Raw genomic sequence first — 15347 nt, 5'->3', positions numbered from 1 at the left:
AGAGAGAGTGTGTGTGTGTGTGTGTGTGTGTGTGTGAGAGAGAGAGAGAGAGTCATGATCTGCATGAGCTCTTAGAATTTACTTTTTGTTCACTATTTTGAGATGAGAGTTAGATCAAAAATGTAAAATATCTGAAAGAATATCAAATTCTGAACTTTCACAAAAGGAAATCAGAAAAACATATTTTTTTGTTGTTTTTTAAAACAAATTTTCAGTGCAGAGGATCAGTTTCTAGCAGCACAGACCTACAGGAAAATCGGAGGGAAATTCAAAAACAGGACAATCCTTCAAGATAAACCTCAACAGTTCAGGGAGAAGCAGTGAGTACAACTAACTGCAGTGGACAATATTTATTTTCAAATACAAGGACATACAATTTAAAACTGACCCTTTTTATAGTTTTTTTATAAACTAAAACTGCTAAAAAAAAAAGCTAAAGCTATGGCTACCCTACACTCTGACATTCCTCAATGTATCAATTCAAATGAGCCAGAGAAAATTAACCAATCAGAGGAGAAGATGCAGTCACCCCACTGCCATATGCAAATGAGCTCCTCACTCTGCACAGACTTCTTAAAGACAACCCAGAAACTCTTTTTGCCGATTCGTTTAAAACTGGAGAATTCTGCAATCTCTATTTCTTCACTGATCATCCCAACGTCTGGCATAAAGCCATCATCAACCATTACCCCTCTAAAGAAAGAGGGCATCTGTAATGGCTGGAAAGTCAAAATCAGAGAACCATGTGACCGACAACACAGTGATAACTGTGAACATATATAAAAATGGCACAGTCATGGTACAGGGAAATCTGAAAACATTCCAGACTGACTACAGCGCAATAATGAAACAAGAGAAAGCCTTATTATCTGAATGTCTATCATCTGAGCAGATCACAGTGCAGTAACACAGATCTCAAGCCCACGCCTGCAGAGAGCCCTGCCCAGTATCCCTCATCCCTTCTCAAATCTATACCTCTACTCCAGAAGCACTTCACAAGACTGGAGATGGAGATGGAGATGGTGCAGCTCAGAGAAACTGTACTCAAACAGAAGCATCAAACTGAACTCCAGCAAAACTCAGAGCACATCACACAGAGACTGTCAGTCCTCACACAGCAAGTGAAAAGTTTACAGACAGAGAAAGACAGCTATCAGAAAGAGCTGGCCACACTGAGACTCCAGCTACAGGACAGAGAGCATCTCACACTAGAGATGAGGCAGCAGCTTAGAGAGTTACAGGAGGAGAGAGAGAAGCCGCACAGTGAGATCCAGGCCCTGAAAGAGCAGATGAGAGATCTGCTCCAGACCAGACAAGAACCAGAGCAGATCCACAGAGCTCAAACACTGCCCTCCATCCCAGAGACACCTGCCACAGTCAGCCAACACCCAGAGAGACCCGACCCAGACAGCTCACAGTCATCACAGCGACTCGTGTCAAGTGCCCCAGCACAACACTAGCAGCACACATCTGACAGCAGCCCAGTACCAATCAACACAGAACAGCCAGAAATAGCCTGCTCATTGATTCAAATGGAAAATTCATTGACATAAAGAAACTCTTCCCCCGACACAGAGCTGTTAAACACTGGTGTCCCAACACTGACAAAGCCCTGGAGCTTCTGACAGAATCTCAGCTGGGCCATCCCAGCCACATCATCATCTACAAGGGCACCAATGATCTGCGGAGCCAACAGGACAGAGTGTCCGATTCCCTCAGAGCTGTTGTGGAAAAAGCAAGACACACTTTCCCCAACTCAAAAATCATCCTCTCCACTCTGCTTCAGAGAAAAGATTTCCATCCCAACACAATCAATAAAATAAATGCCAACATCTCCAGACACTGTGCCCTTGTGCCTAATGTCTACTTGGCACACCACCCAGACCTGGACACCAATTGTCTTTATGATCATGTCCACCTATATAAAAATCTGGTACATATCCTGGCAAAAAGACTTAAAGACGTCACTCTAAACAGGACCAAACAGACAAGCCCCAGGTGGAGCAGAACCAGCCCTAACCCAGCCAAACCAGCAAGACACGCCTCAAGAAACAGCATCCCACCCAGCACTTCATCTACAGCCCCATCCAGAGCTTCAGTGCCCAGACAGGAGCCACACAGACAGAGACTGCTCTACAAAAGCCCCACAGCTGCTCCACCGCTGCCCCCACCCGAGCCAGAGAGGCAGAGCTACACCCAGGCCGTCAGTGGAGGAGTAAACCTAGCCAGCGCTGAGCTTCACAACATCCAACACATGCTGAGTACCATCTGCTCTCACCTACTAACACACAGTGGACAAAGATAAGAACTTAAAAAAAAAAATCCAAATTAAATTAGTTGATATTCTGAGTTAATACCATAAGATTTCTCACATTACATGTATTTACTGTTGCATCCAATCTGTGATGTTTTTGCTCTTTTTATGTCTTTCTCTTTTTCTCAAAATAGCAAACAAACTCTATAGATTATCTTTCTTTTTGTGATGAAATCACTTAGCATCTCCTTGTGGAGTATTCAAGGTCTGAACTCCTCAGTATTTGGCCTGAAGAGTAAAAAAACAGACTTTATGAGAGAAATTGATGACCTAGAAATGATTATTTTACAAGAAACCTGGTGTAGAGGGGAAGAGTCCACTGGCTGTCCCTCAGGATACAGAGAAATAATACTATCTTCAGTCAAACTCAAATCAACCACACAGGGAAGAGACTCAGGAGGGATGATAATCTGGACTAAATCTGAACTGCCCATAGAATTAGTCAAAAGAGAACAGTACCACCTGTGGCTGAAAATTTAAAAAAGGCATCATATCAACATCTCAGCCTGTCTTCCTCTGTGCCATATACGGTGAGCGTGATTCACCAAGTACAACATGTTCCTGGATCAACATCCTTGTTGATCCTGGAACAACATTACAATCAACCAATCAGAATAGAGATATAACTTTTCAGGAAATATCTGTTTTAGGCTTACAAAGGATTAGGTGCTTCTACACTCTTGTTAATGAGCTATCATTTCCCACTGATTTTAGGAATAAATTATGGGTAAGGTTAGGTTTAGGGGTAGGGATTGGGTTGGACATTAATGTTGACCCAGGATCATCAAAAGATGTTGATCCAGGAACATGTCTTACTTGGCAAAATCACGGCGACCGCCATATACATACCACCCCTTGAGTCTCCCTATTTCCAAGAAGAAACCTTTCAAAACATAGAGCAAGAAATCAGCCATTTCCAGGCCTAGGGAAATGTGCTGCTTATGGGTGACTTTAATTCTAGAACCGGTGACAAATTAGGTTTCATAGAATAACAAGGCACCAGATTCTTTACTGGCAATAACACATTTTTCCTTCTCACCCTCCCAGACAGAACTGTGATCAAACAGTGAACTCTCACGGAAGGCAGCTGCTGCAGCTCTGTCAGAATCTGGCTCTATACATCTATACATCAATGGAAGACTGCGAGGTGACTCACTCGGTCGGTTCACCTACAGCTCAGCTCTTGGTTGCAGCACAGTAGATTATGCAATCACAGATCTAGACCATTCTTCTTTGAGAGCATTCACAGTCAAACCCTTGAAACCTTTCTCAGACCACAGCCAAATCACTCTCTATATAAAGCAATCTGAAACATCCAAAACAATCAGGACACCACATCAAATGCACCAAATTAGGTAATTCAAATGGACAGAAAACAGTACCAGTAATTACATTAATGCTACTGAATCCTCAGAAATACAATCCCTCTTACATTCGTTCCAAATGAAGGTATACCCTAAAAATCAATTTGGCATCAATCAGAAAGTCAAAGATCTAAATAACATATTCTACAAAACAGCACAAAAAAGTAATTTGACACTTGTTAAATCAAAGAAAAATAATTTAGATACTGATAAATGGTTTGATTTGGACTGTAAGTCTCTGAGAAAAAGCCTCAGAAATTTATCTAATCAAAAACACAGAAAATCAGGACCTCCGTCTTCGTTATTGTGAGGCACTAAAACTATATAAAGCCACACTCCTTCAGAAAAAAGCGCAATGTTTGCAAAACCAACTTGAAGAGACCGAAAAATCAATAAATTCACACAAATTCTGGGATACATGGAAATTATTATACAAATCAAATCAAGAAGTTCTGGCAATCCAAGATGGGGAGAAGGGGAAAAATCATTTCCAAGAATTATATAGCTCAAATGAAATTCAAAATTCCAATCAAAATGAATGAATTAAAAAACTAGACATTTTTGAAAAATCAATAAAAGCAAATTAAACCCCCTTAGATTTCCCCATAACAATGAACGAGTTGGAAGATAAATTGCAAGGCCTCGAGCCCAAGAAAGCCTGCAGTGTTGATGGCATCCTGAACAAGATGCTGAAACGCACAGAGCAAAACTTCAAACTGGCCATCCTGAAACTCTTCAATGATGTTCTGTGGTTCTTCCCTGAGATCTGGAACCAGGGCCTCATCAGCCCCATTTACAAGAACGGAGACAAACTGGACCCCAACAACTACAGAGGCATCTGTGTGAACAGTAACCTGGGGAAGTTTTTCTGTAGCATCTTAAACACAAGACTTTTAGACTTCCTTATGAAACACAATGCCTTGAGTAAATGTCAGATTGGATTCCTTCCAAAATGTTGCACATCTGATCACATTTTTACACTACAAACACTAATTGATAAATATGTACATCAAATTTTTGCCTATTTTATTGATTTCAAGAAAGCATTTGACTCAATCTGGCATGAAGGATTATTCCTAAAACTTATTGACAGCGGAATAGGGGGTAAATTCTATGATTTGATCAAATCAATGTACACAATCAGCCAATGTGCTGTTAAAATTGGAAACCAAAGAACTGATTTTTTTCCCCAGAGACGTGGAGTGAGACAGGGATGCAGTTTAAGCCCCACCCTCTTCAACTGTTATATAAACCAATTGGCCAATGTTTTAGAACATGCTCCCATTCAAGGTCTCACTCTACATGACAGAAATAAAGTGTCTTCTTTACACAGATGACCTGGTTCTCCTGTCGCCCACTAAAGAAGGGCTTCAGGACAGCCTGAATCTGCTGGAGGGTTACTGTCAGACCTGGGCCGTGACAGTAAACCCCCAAAAAACTAAAGTAATGCTATTCCAGAAACGCTCCAGACCTCAGGGACTAACACACACATTCACACTATCACACAGAACCATTGAAACCACAAAGACATACAATTACCTCTTCCTAAAAATTACTTCAAAGGTAACTTTACTTTGGCTGTGAATGAACTCAAAGAGAACTATCAAAGGGCTTTCTATGCCATAAAAAGATCAATTAAAATTGACATCCCAATCCAAATCTGGCTCAAACTTTTCAAAACAGTAATTGAACCAATCGTACTATATGGCAGTGAAGTCTGGGTTCCACCTATAAAATGTGATTTTTTAAACTGGGAAAAACATCCAATTGAAAATCTGCATTTAGATTTCTGTAAAAGAATACTCAAAGTCCAAAACACCAAACAATGGATGCAGGGCAGAATTAGGTCAATACCCTCTCCTTCTAAACATCCAAAAAAGAGCCATCAAATTTTAAAAAACACTTAAAGACAAGCGACCCCAGCACATACCATTATAAAGCCCTGAAACACCAAGAGTTGAACCTCACAAAGAGTCCCCTCCTTCAGCTGGTGCTGAGACTGACTGAGCTCACGCCGACAGAGATCAGCCAGCCTCAGGACTTGCACTCACTCTCAACCATTCGGCCCACACAAATCATTAACACAGAGAAAGACAAGTACGTCACCCATTGGACAAATACCATTAAAAACCAACACAAATTAGAATGTTTTTCGGCACTAAATCGAGAGTAAACCATGGCAAACTACCTGAGCACAGTGACTGATGTGAATCTCAGGAAAACTCTGACGATGTCCAGACTCAGTGAGCACAGTCTGGCCGTAGAGACGGGCCGGCGCAGACAGATATGGCTCTCCCGTGAGGAGAGAATCTGCTCGCACTGCAGTCTGGGAGAGATCGAAACAGAGCTGCACTTCCTCACAGAATGCCCCAAATAAAAAAACATTAGAGGCCACTATTACCCCAAAATTAATGACGATGTACAGACTCAGCGAGCACAGTCTGTCTGTAGAGACGGGCCGGCGCAGACAAACCTGGCTCTCCCGTGAGGAGAGACTCTGCTCCCACTGCAGTCTGGGAGAGATCGAAACAGAGCTGCACTTCCTCACAGAATGCCCCAAATAAAAAAACATTAGAGGCCACTATTACCCCAAAATTAATCAAATATTTCCCCAATTTAACATTTTTAGTCCAACCAAAAAACTTTGTTTCATTCTCGGCGAAAAAGCCAAATGTGCAAATATTGCTGAAAAATTCGTGCCATCACCTGAGGGACAAGCACAATCCAGAAACAAAGAGCCAATAGACACACTCTCACAGGCCAAAACTGAAATACTCTTACACATGTACATAATGTTCCAATTCTCAGTCCAGCAGTTGCTACAGGAAAATCTTTATTATTATTATATGTTTTTCCCTATATGTATCTATGGGTATATATGACATTTCCATAATAGTTATATATTACATATTAGTTATAATATATAAATAAATGTTCAGATGTTCAGATGTAAAACCATTCTCTTTGTTGTCTTAATGCTTTGGCAATACAAAATGTATTTTTATCATGCCAATAAAGCTATTTGAATTTAATTGAATTGAGAGAGAGAGAGAGAGAGAGAGAGAGACTTTCACATTAAACCAAACAACAGTACACCGGTTCAAAAATCTCTAGTATTAAAGTGGTCTCGAAAAAAGTTGTGTGGGTTTGTAATGTTGTAACAGTGTGTAAATTACAACAAAATGTAACGTTTTGGATAAACTATTCCTATCATTTAAACTAAAATGATTGGGAATAATATCTTAGAATACTGTGCAGTTGAGCACACTGATAAATGGCTCATTTTGTCTCCTTTCTTGCTTTGTCAGGAGGTTGGTGATTGATCTTTGTAGCCAAGTTCTGAGTGAGGCAACTGTCACCTGAGAGTTAATTTAATAAAAAAAATGTACACAGTTGATCAAATATGCTACAGTTGAATGAACATCACATATTACTGTGATGTTCTCACTAAAATGCCAACCACCACACATAGTTAGTTTACTGCACTTAGTAGAAAACAGTTGGATCAAATCAATAGCAACGAAAACATGTATTTAGTAATGTTTTCTGCCATGTTCTTATGTTTCTTTGCTTCCTGTATTTTGACTAGTTAACTCAAGGTAATTCCCAGTGAATATGATGAAATGTTTAGCTATGCACATTTTTATTTTATTTGATTATTTATTTATTGCCGATAATAATACCACACTGCTATTGTTGTAACATTAATGGTATGATGTTATTTTGTTATTTAATTATACCGAGGTAAATATTTATACAGGGGTGTTGGCAGTTACTTCTTCAACTTCAACTTCAACTATCTGAATAGACTTCAACTATCCAAAACAAAAAAATAAAGATTATGAATCCTACCTGTTGTAAAATTCTCAGTGACCTCACTTATAAAACAGCATTTATTTTGTTGTAAACTCCAAATATAACTCACTCCGACATGAATGTGTTATGTGTATCTTAATGTCATGTGTAAACACATCAATGATTAGTGGTCAGGCTGTCAATTCATGAAATTATCAGCTGTGCCCTTAGAAGCAAGGTTATTATAGTTTTGCATTTTTAAATTCGTTTTATTTTAATATCGTTTTCAAATTTGCAATCAAATTTAGTTTCGTTTTTATTCGTTTCATTAATAATTTTGTTAGTTTTAGTTTAGTTTTTATTTTGTGAACACATTTCTATTTAGTTTTTATATAGTTTAGTTTCAGTTTTAGTTTTAGTTTTAGTAATTAAAGTTTATTAGATTTAACAGATCACTTCCAGAGCGCAGGCCAAAGAAAGACGGCTAATTTAACCTAGTGATGCAAACGTCTAGCGACACAAAATTAAAGCATGCTGAGATTGATTAGATGGTAAAAGTATACAAATACACACCAAAATGAAGCAGTCATAGTGATGCAAACGTCTAGCGACACAAAATTAAAGCATGCTGAGATTGATTAGATGGTAAAAGTATACAAATACACACCAAAATGAAGCAGTCATGCCTTTTTAAATCTACACGTTGTGCTTACATTATATGTAAAACGCACTAGACTGAATGATAATACATTTGTTCAAAACAGTCTGGCAGATTGTTCACAAGATGTAGGCAAAAGTTTTTATTGTATACAGGAAGGATGCGCGTTCTTATCATTCTTCTGTTGCGCTACTTGTCTATTTTTCTTTAAAGCACCAACTTGCCTATTTCGGTTTGATTGCTTGTGTTACATGAGAAAATAAATAATTTTGCCTTACTGATGCAGTAGCCTATTTAATGCGGGTGCGGTTCAGGTCGCGGTCTTTATGTCAAACGGGTCGGGTAAGTTACAGAATTAAATTGGTGCTGGCTGCTGTCGGATAACGGGTAATGGGTCGAGTGTTCTGTTAAGTACTGCTGGTGCATGTTTACCAAACAGGACCCGTGCAGGACTCTGCTTTAAACTGCTTTGCGTCTCTCCGTCAGATAACCTCACGTGTATGATGGGGTATTTCCTGGTATTTCCCTAAACCGACACACAGCTCATATATTTTTCCGCCACGGGGTGAGAACGTAATGATTACGAAAACGGTTATTTATTTTTGATAATTATTATTTTATTTCAGTTAGTTTTGCAATAACTGTTGTTAGTTTCGTTTCGTTTTTTGACCAATCGTTTTCGTTTTAGGTTTAGTTTTCGTTTACGAAAATAACCTTGCTTAGAAGTCAGTCACTGAATACAGCGCATTAGCTGTCCTCCTGTTATGCATTCAAAAAACCCTAATCCATTCTCACTTCCAAGGCATCAGATAATAACTAAAATCATGTCCCAAATATCATGTCATGATGACAAAATTATACACCAGCATATAATTTAATGCTAATAAAATTCCCATACCATCTGCATCGCTATCTAAGTTATAGGCTAAAGTTATAGGCTGTTGACAATCTTGTTGAGAGAAAAAAATAGTGGCCTTGTCTCTGCATCACATCATTTTCTTTCCTAAACCAGTCAGCAGATTTTATTGGTCAACTCCATCACAGTCAACTGTCAAGAAAGGCTCAGACTTAAGGTGCATTCGACTTCGGCTGCAATGAGATTTGCCACTTGCAGTCAGGGGAGGAATTGAAAATTGTGCGCCAAGTCGGACACTTTCTGCTTTCCCATAGTAATGCTCACACAGTGTCCACATACTTTATCACAGATGAAGTGGATTAGAAACAATATTTGTCAAATACACAGACGTTTCAGATGTTTTCATGAAGCAACAGAAACACTTTTCATTCAATAATTTATGTACTTCTTAAGACAGTGCCTGTAAAATTTAAGTCAAAAGGCCTACTATTAAAATACCAATAAAGTCAATACTATTAACATACTACTAAAGTGGGGTCTTTATTTTTTAATCAGTTTTATTTTGATAAACATGGCATTAACATCACATGAAACATATTTTTGCTGTTATAAAAGCACTTATTTGTGAGCATTAGCGGAACTGAAAGTGTCTAAATAAACAAAACAAATGTGACTTGTCATCGGTGAATCCAGCCAATCGTGATATAACTGTGTCATCATCAGAGCTTGTGTGGCCGCTTTGTTAAAAACAGCTCAGAATGAGCCAGCCGACTTGTGGTACTTTGTTGTCATACGTCACAGTGACGTGGTATCAGCACTGTCTCAAGTCAGACAACATTTCTAAACGAAATGCACTGCTTCAAGTCAGACACTAATCGGCTGCACAGTGCCGCATCAAGTCGAACACACCTTTTATTGTTTTGGCCCAGAGTTTAGAAAGAAATAATGAATAAATTAGATCAGGACGACACAGTAATACTATCTGGATGTGTTACAATACACTCTCAAAAAAAGGGAACAAAAGTCAGTGGGGCAGTATCTTTTCAAAAGGTACACCTTGGTATTTTATTTACCCATAAAGGGTGCATACCTTAAAGATACATATTAGTAACTTTTGAAAGGGTACTGCCCCAGTAATAGCTTTTGTACCTTTTTCTGAGAGTGTACCAGCGCTATACTAAGGTTAAGGTTAGGGTGTATGTTAGGATTAGGAGTATTTGTTTTCATTACTGCGTAGACAAATGTTAATTTCAAATCCTGCATATCAGTCAGAGCACCAAGCAAAAACTGCACGCCATTTCACTTTCCTCAGCACTGTGAAGTACTACATAATCGATTATGCTGATTACAACTGTGCAAAAAAAAAAAAAAAAAACACTAATCATTTTTTTATGACTTGTCTGAAGTGTTTATGACGCAGTTTGTTCATAGAACAATTACTATTGCCATATTTCATCAAGACAGATGACCTGTACAGTACACCGTTGCTTGCAAAACATTTCAAGGACTACAGTGTATAACTGGTCCTAACATGAACAGCAGTTCTGGACATAAAGCTTTCCCACTACTTATAAATTCTGTGTTGTATCTGCTGATACCTAAAGGTTTTTATTGTTAAAGTGGCCATGTTTTACAGCATCTCGTTGGAAACAAAGAACAGATTCTCAAGGGCCAGTAATTATTTAAAGACAGTGTCAAATACACTCAAATACTCACACATTAAGATGCATAAACAGACACTCCTCTGTGCTACCATATTCAGAATGCATGATAGATACACCCAAACACAAATTGCTTCTGAGTGCCAAGTCTGCGCTATTACACTGCAGCTCTGACTACAGGACTAAGACATGTCCTTAATTTATCTTTGCTGCATGCAGATAAAGCATTTTGGTTTCTCACACAACAACACAGTACTGGATGGATAGCAGGAGCACTGTAAAGATGCAAACCCATAAAGATATGTGTCATGGACATGTGTCGCATTAACAAATAGGCAATGATTATTACTGGATGCTGTGTATTAGAATGCCAGAAAAGTATGTGTGCAGATTCAGAGGGATGTGAAAGAGATGAAATATAAGGCCATACATCATTCTGATGCATGAACTACAGTATTAATAAATATAATATAAAAGACACATTGTGGTTTGGGTGTAACATCACCCTGAAAAGGTTAAAAAAATGGCTTTTAAAGATCTGAAAGATGATTACTGTAGTGGACATCATGCATCAGAGGGTCAAAGTGGTATGAATACAAACTACAGGCTTTAACTACTAAATAGTGACAAAGACAAAAGCTATCTATTTAAACCTTGTATTAAAAGTACTACATAATGACAATAAATAAACTAAAATAAATAAATAAGAGTGCATCCATGTAGCCTGTTGTAATGCTAGTGTTCTTCTTTCTCAGGCAGGTGCATGTTAAGCCAGACTTGAATGCTGATGGATGGTTGATGGATGGTTGGATGAGAGGGTGGAGGAGGTTTTTTGAGGGCCCGTGTCCCTGGTGCTCTGGTGGAGATAAGGTGAGATGGAAAATGCCGATGCCTGCATTACCTTACACCTGCGCTCGGCTCTTTCACGTGAGCGCCTTCTTTTCTCACTGGCTTTCTCCAGCGCTTTCAAATCGGGAGCCTGTTCCATCTCCACTCGGGCCTTTTTGATGCTCGCTGCAGCATGCGCCATAGCAAAAGTCCCTCAATATCAGTAGCAATAAGCAAAAATCGAAGGATGAATGATGTTAGCAATGTAGAAATAGGTCTTAGGTGACTTTCAAGCCCAAGGGTAGACGAGTAACACCCACTGCCACAGCTCTGGAAGTACGCAGGGAGGTAGAGAGAGAGAAAAAGGAGAACAGAGAGAAGCAGTGATGCTCAACTCCTCCCACGACAAGTCTAAATAGACAAGCAGTATCAAGCAGCATCCTCCTTCTCCCACTCTCCAGAAAACTACATTTAAGGTGTGAGTGTATGTGTGAGGGAGAGAGAGAGAGAGAGCGCTATAAGGGGTTGAGGAACTATATGAGCATAGATAAAATAATTAGAGGTAAACAGGAAGAGGGAAATAGGGCAGACCCATCCCCCTATGTGTCCTCAAGCTGCTGTCAGCCGCTTAGCTTTGGATTGTGGCACAATCAGTCATTAGACAACATGCCCTCCTGACCAATCACATTTTTTCAGGGTGTCTCTGGGCAGGGTGGTAGGGATGGAAGGGTGTGGCTACTGTACTGTATCGCTCAGTGTTGCTGAAGACAAGAAAATGGGTGCAGCCATGCGAGAAAAAACAGGAGGGGGAGATAAAAGATTAAAGACACTACTCGGTCTTCTGCAATTCCCATCCCCTCAGCATTCCCACATCTCCCTTCCACCCGTCGAAAGAGGAATTGGTGCAGTCCGCCTCTGTGTGGTAAAACTAGCTGATTTATACACTCATAGATACTGCTCTCGTTCACTGAGCCTTTTTCAAATCCCTATACTCATATTACTGATTACTGTACAAAGAGACAATGGCACAGTTTTGGCAAAATACAATATACCAGAGAAACTTTAAAATAAGAGAAATCAATAAAATTGCATTCTTTTGTTTTATAAACATAATACAAAAAAACAACATATCTGTTATATCCCATTGGTCTCTGATGGTGGGACTAAAAAAAATTTATAATAACAATATACAGTGCATATTATTATTATTACTATTATTATTATTATTATTATTTATACAATTAAATATATCCCTATATAACCTATATTTCTATCAGGTGGGTTTTAACACTAACACAATACATAGCCATTTTGAATTTTGTACATGCATTTATTGTAGTACAATTTATATGGTTCAGAGTGTTTTTTTTAACACATGAATTGTCTGGTGTTAATATGTGGTCTTGTTTTATTAATATAATGTATTTTTTCTCATAAAATAATGATTTTTTTTTTAAATTAAGAACACATTAAATAAACTTAAAACAAAGCTTTACAGCACAGACCAAAACAATGCTGGCTAGTAGATGAAGACACAGTCAACAAAACAGGGCTGAACACAACACACCCCTCCATCCACACACAACTCCCCCTGAACAAATAGACATGCAGGTAAGAATGCTTTGAAATTCATGAAATAATAATATTTCATGAACTGTCTGACTTTCAGGTGCAGTAAACAGAATTCATAAAAGTTAGTTTAACTGCATGGATTAGCATAGTGCTAATCGTGGAGAGTGTTTTTTTATAGTGTGAGTATACTTGTAAGTTTTCTTCAAGTAAACGTATCTCATACATACAGTATAGATTACAATTTATATAATAAGTTAGCACATAAAGTATATGCAGAAAAAAAATGGAGTATGTCCATCCATCCAGGGTCACAGGATGGTTGGAGCCTATCCAGTGTCTCATGAAAACACCCTGGATGAATGGACAGTCACAGGTCTTGCATGCACACAATCAATATACAAGCATACAGACAATTTAGCATCTTCAATTCACCTGTCCTGCATATCTGTAGGGAACCGGAGAAACTGAAGGAAACCCACGCCAACATTTAGAAAACATGCATACTCCACAAAGAAAAATCTAATGGATCAGCTGGGAATCTGCTTGCTGATGAAATGTTGTGTGTCAATGTTATTTGCTTGAATGTTAGTAACCAGACAGTTTCTGGTCCCAACTGACTTCCTTTTTTTATTTTTTCCCTTCATACGATGGAAGTCAATGGGGACAAACACATTCTTCAAAATATATTATTTTATGTTTGACAGAAGAAAAAAAACATACAGGTTTGAAACAACTTGAGGTTTAGATAATGAATAATGACAAAATGTTCATTGTTGAGTAAACTATCCCTTTAAATGAAAGTTCATTAATATCTTCCAAAGGTTTTTATATTTTGATATTCTCTCTCTCTCTCTCTCTCTCTCTCTCTCTCTCTGGTGATGCTATAGCAACTACTGTTGTAAATAAGTAAGTTTAGTCATGCTAGCATGTAAACTTTTAATGCATGCATGTAATAATAGCCTCACATTAAGTGTTATCCCTTTTATATTTGTTATATACTTTTATATTTGTTTGATAAAGTTGAAGTATGATAAAGTATGGTTTCACACCTGTAGCTCATTTCTAATTCATCTAATTAATGGTATTACAGCTTGCTCCTTGTTACCACACTCACTGGTTCCCCCTTTAAAACTAAATTATACCAAACCAGATGCACACAAAATTGCTGAAATGAAACAAACATTTAGTTTATAAAGTAAATAAGAAAACATTTAAAACCTATTTCAAGGCTATAGGTAGATTTCTGAAACAAGCACTTTTGTACCGACTAGCCTGACAACACAAACAAAACTGGCTCAGCTATTATTGATAATTTTCCAAAAGTGTCACAGTCGTCAGTAAATCTTGGACCACAACTAATAGTGTTAGGCCTAAGTCAATTTTCAACAATAACAAACAGACCACAGTCTCCTATTACTATCTTCATTTCAAAGTGTTTTGTGTTAAGGACATTTATGTAGCTCAGAGAAGCAGTGCAGTTCAGAGCACAGGCTATTCAGTTGTTTCACTGTAAATACTTTGTCATGGCGCCATCTGCTGGTTGTCTATTCTCTAGAGCAGTCATCTCCAGCCTTAATTTCGACAGAAATATAACTATGGTGTTTCAACAGTTCCCAAGAGTCTTCTGTTTCCTTTCCAGTCATAGTGTACTTTCTGCTTAAGGATTTCAATTGGAATTTAAAAGATTGTCCTTAGTAGTGTACAAATGTTCCCAGAACAAACATCAAACAACAGACTAATATTATCAATGAAGGAGTGTGTTGTTTGTTTATTTATTTATTTTAAGGTTGTATTTTACACAAGCACTCACATAGAGCAATATATGGCTGATTAAATTGTAGAGCAGAGATAAAAGACATTTCAATGACTACTTAAGATTTTTTCTATATTCCATGATTTTCCAGGCTTGGAGATGACAGAACATTTCCAGGTTTTCCATGTACTGTGGGCATTGATTACAGTTTTTCTGAATTGCTAAAACACTAAACCCCAATCTCTGAACCAAATTCTCACTAGATTAAACCAATCTGTTGAATAAAGCACTATTTCTGCTAAACCTTAAACACGTTCAGGCAGTAAGGCTCTATTTGCAAATCTCATGCACTCTTTTTGCAAAACTCTAAACACATTCTCATTCACTCAAACACTTATCACACTGTGATGCATTTGTGCTGCAAAATGCTAAACACAAGCGACAAAAGTTAAACACAACTAAAGCACAGTTGTCATCGTTTACACACAACGATTCAAAATTGTTCACACTTATTTCAAATGACGTACTCAAACCAACTGTACAAAA

The 15347-nt window shown here is 38.2% G+C and overlaps 1 protein-coding gene across 1 annotated transcript in view; it reads right to left on the bottom strand.

Annotated features, from left to right (window-relative positions):
* LOC107739937 (ankyrin-2-like) overlaps positions 1-12047 on the bottom strand; it is a 76626-nt gene extending 64579 nt beyond the window's left edge. The window contains exon 1 of the mRNA XM_016552187.1: positions 11550-12047. Within this exon, the coding sequence (XP_016407673.1) occupies positions 11550-11678 (129 nt within the window). The 5' untranslated portion in view covers positions 11679-12047. The remainder of the gene's footprint in view (positions 1-11549) is intronic.
* Between the last annotated feature and the right edge of the window lie 3300 nt (positions 12048-15347).

This window comes from Sinocyclocheilus rhinocerous, unplaced genomic scaffold, assembly GCF_001515625.1.
Source record: "Sinocyclocheilus rhinocerous isolate Xijiao unplaced genomic scaffold, SAMN03320098_v1.1 scaffold2720, whole genome shotgun sequence".
Classification (NCBI taxonomy): Eukaryota; Metazoa; Chordata; class Actinopteri; order Cypriniformes; family Cyprinidae; genus Sinocyclocheilus; species Sinocyclocheilus rhinocerous.
This window is presented reverse-complemented; position numbering and strand designations above follow the sequence as displayed.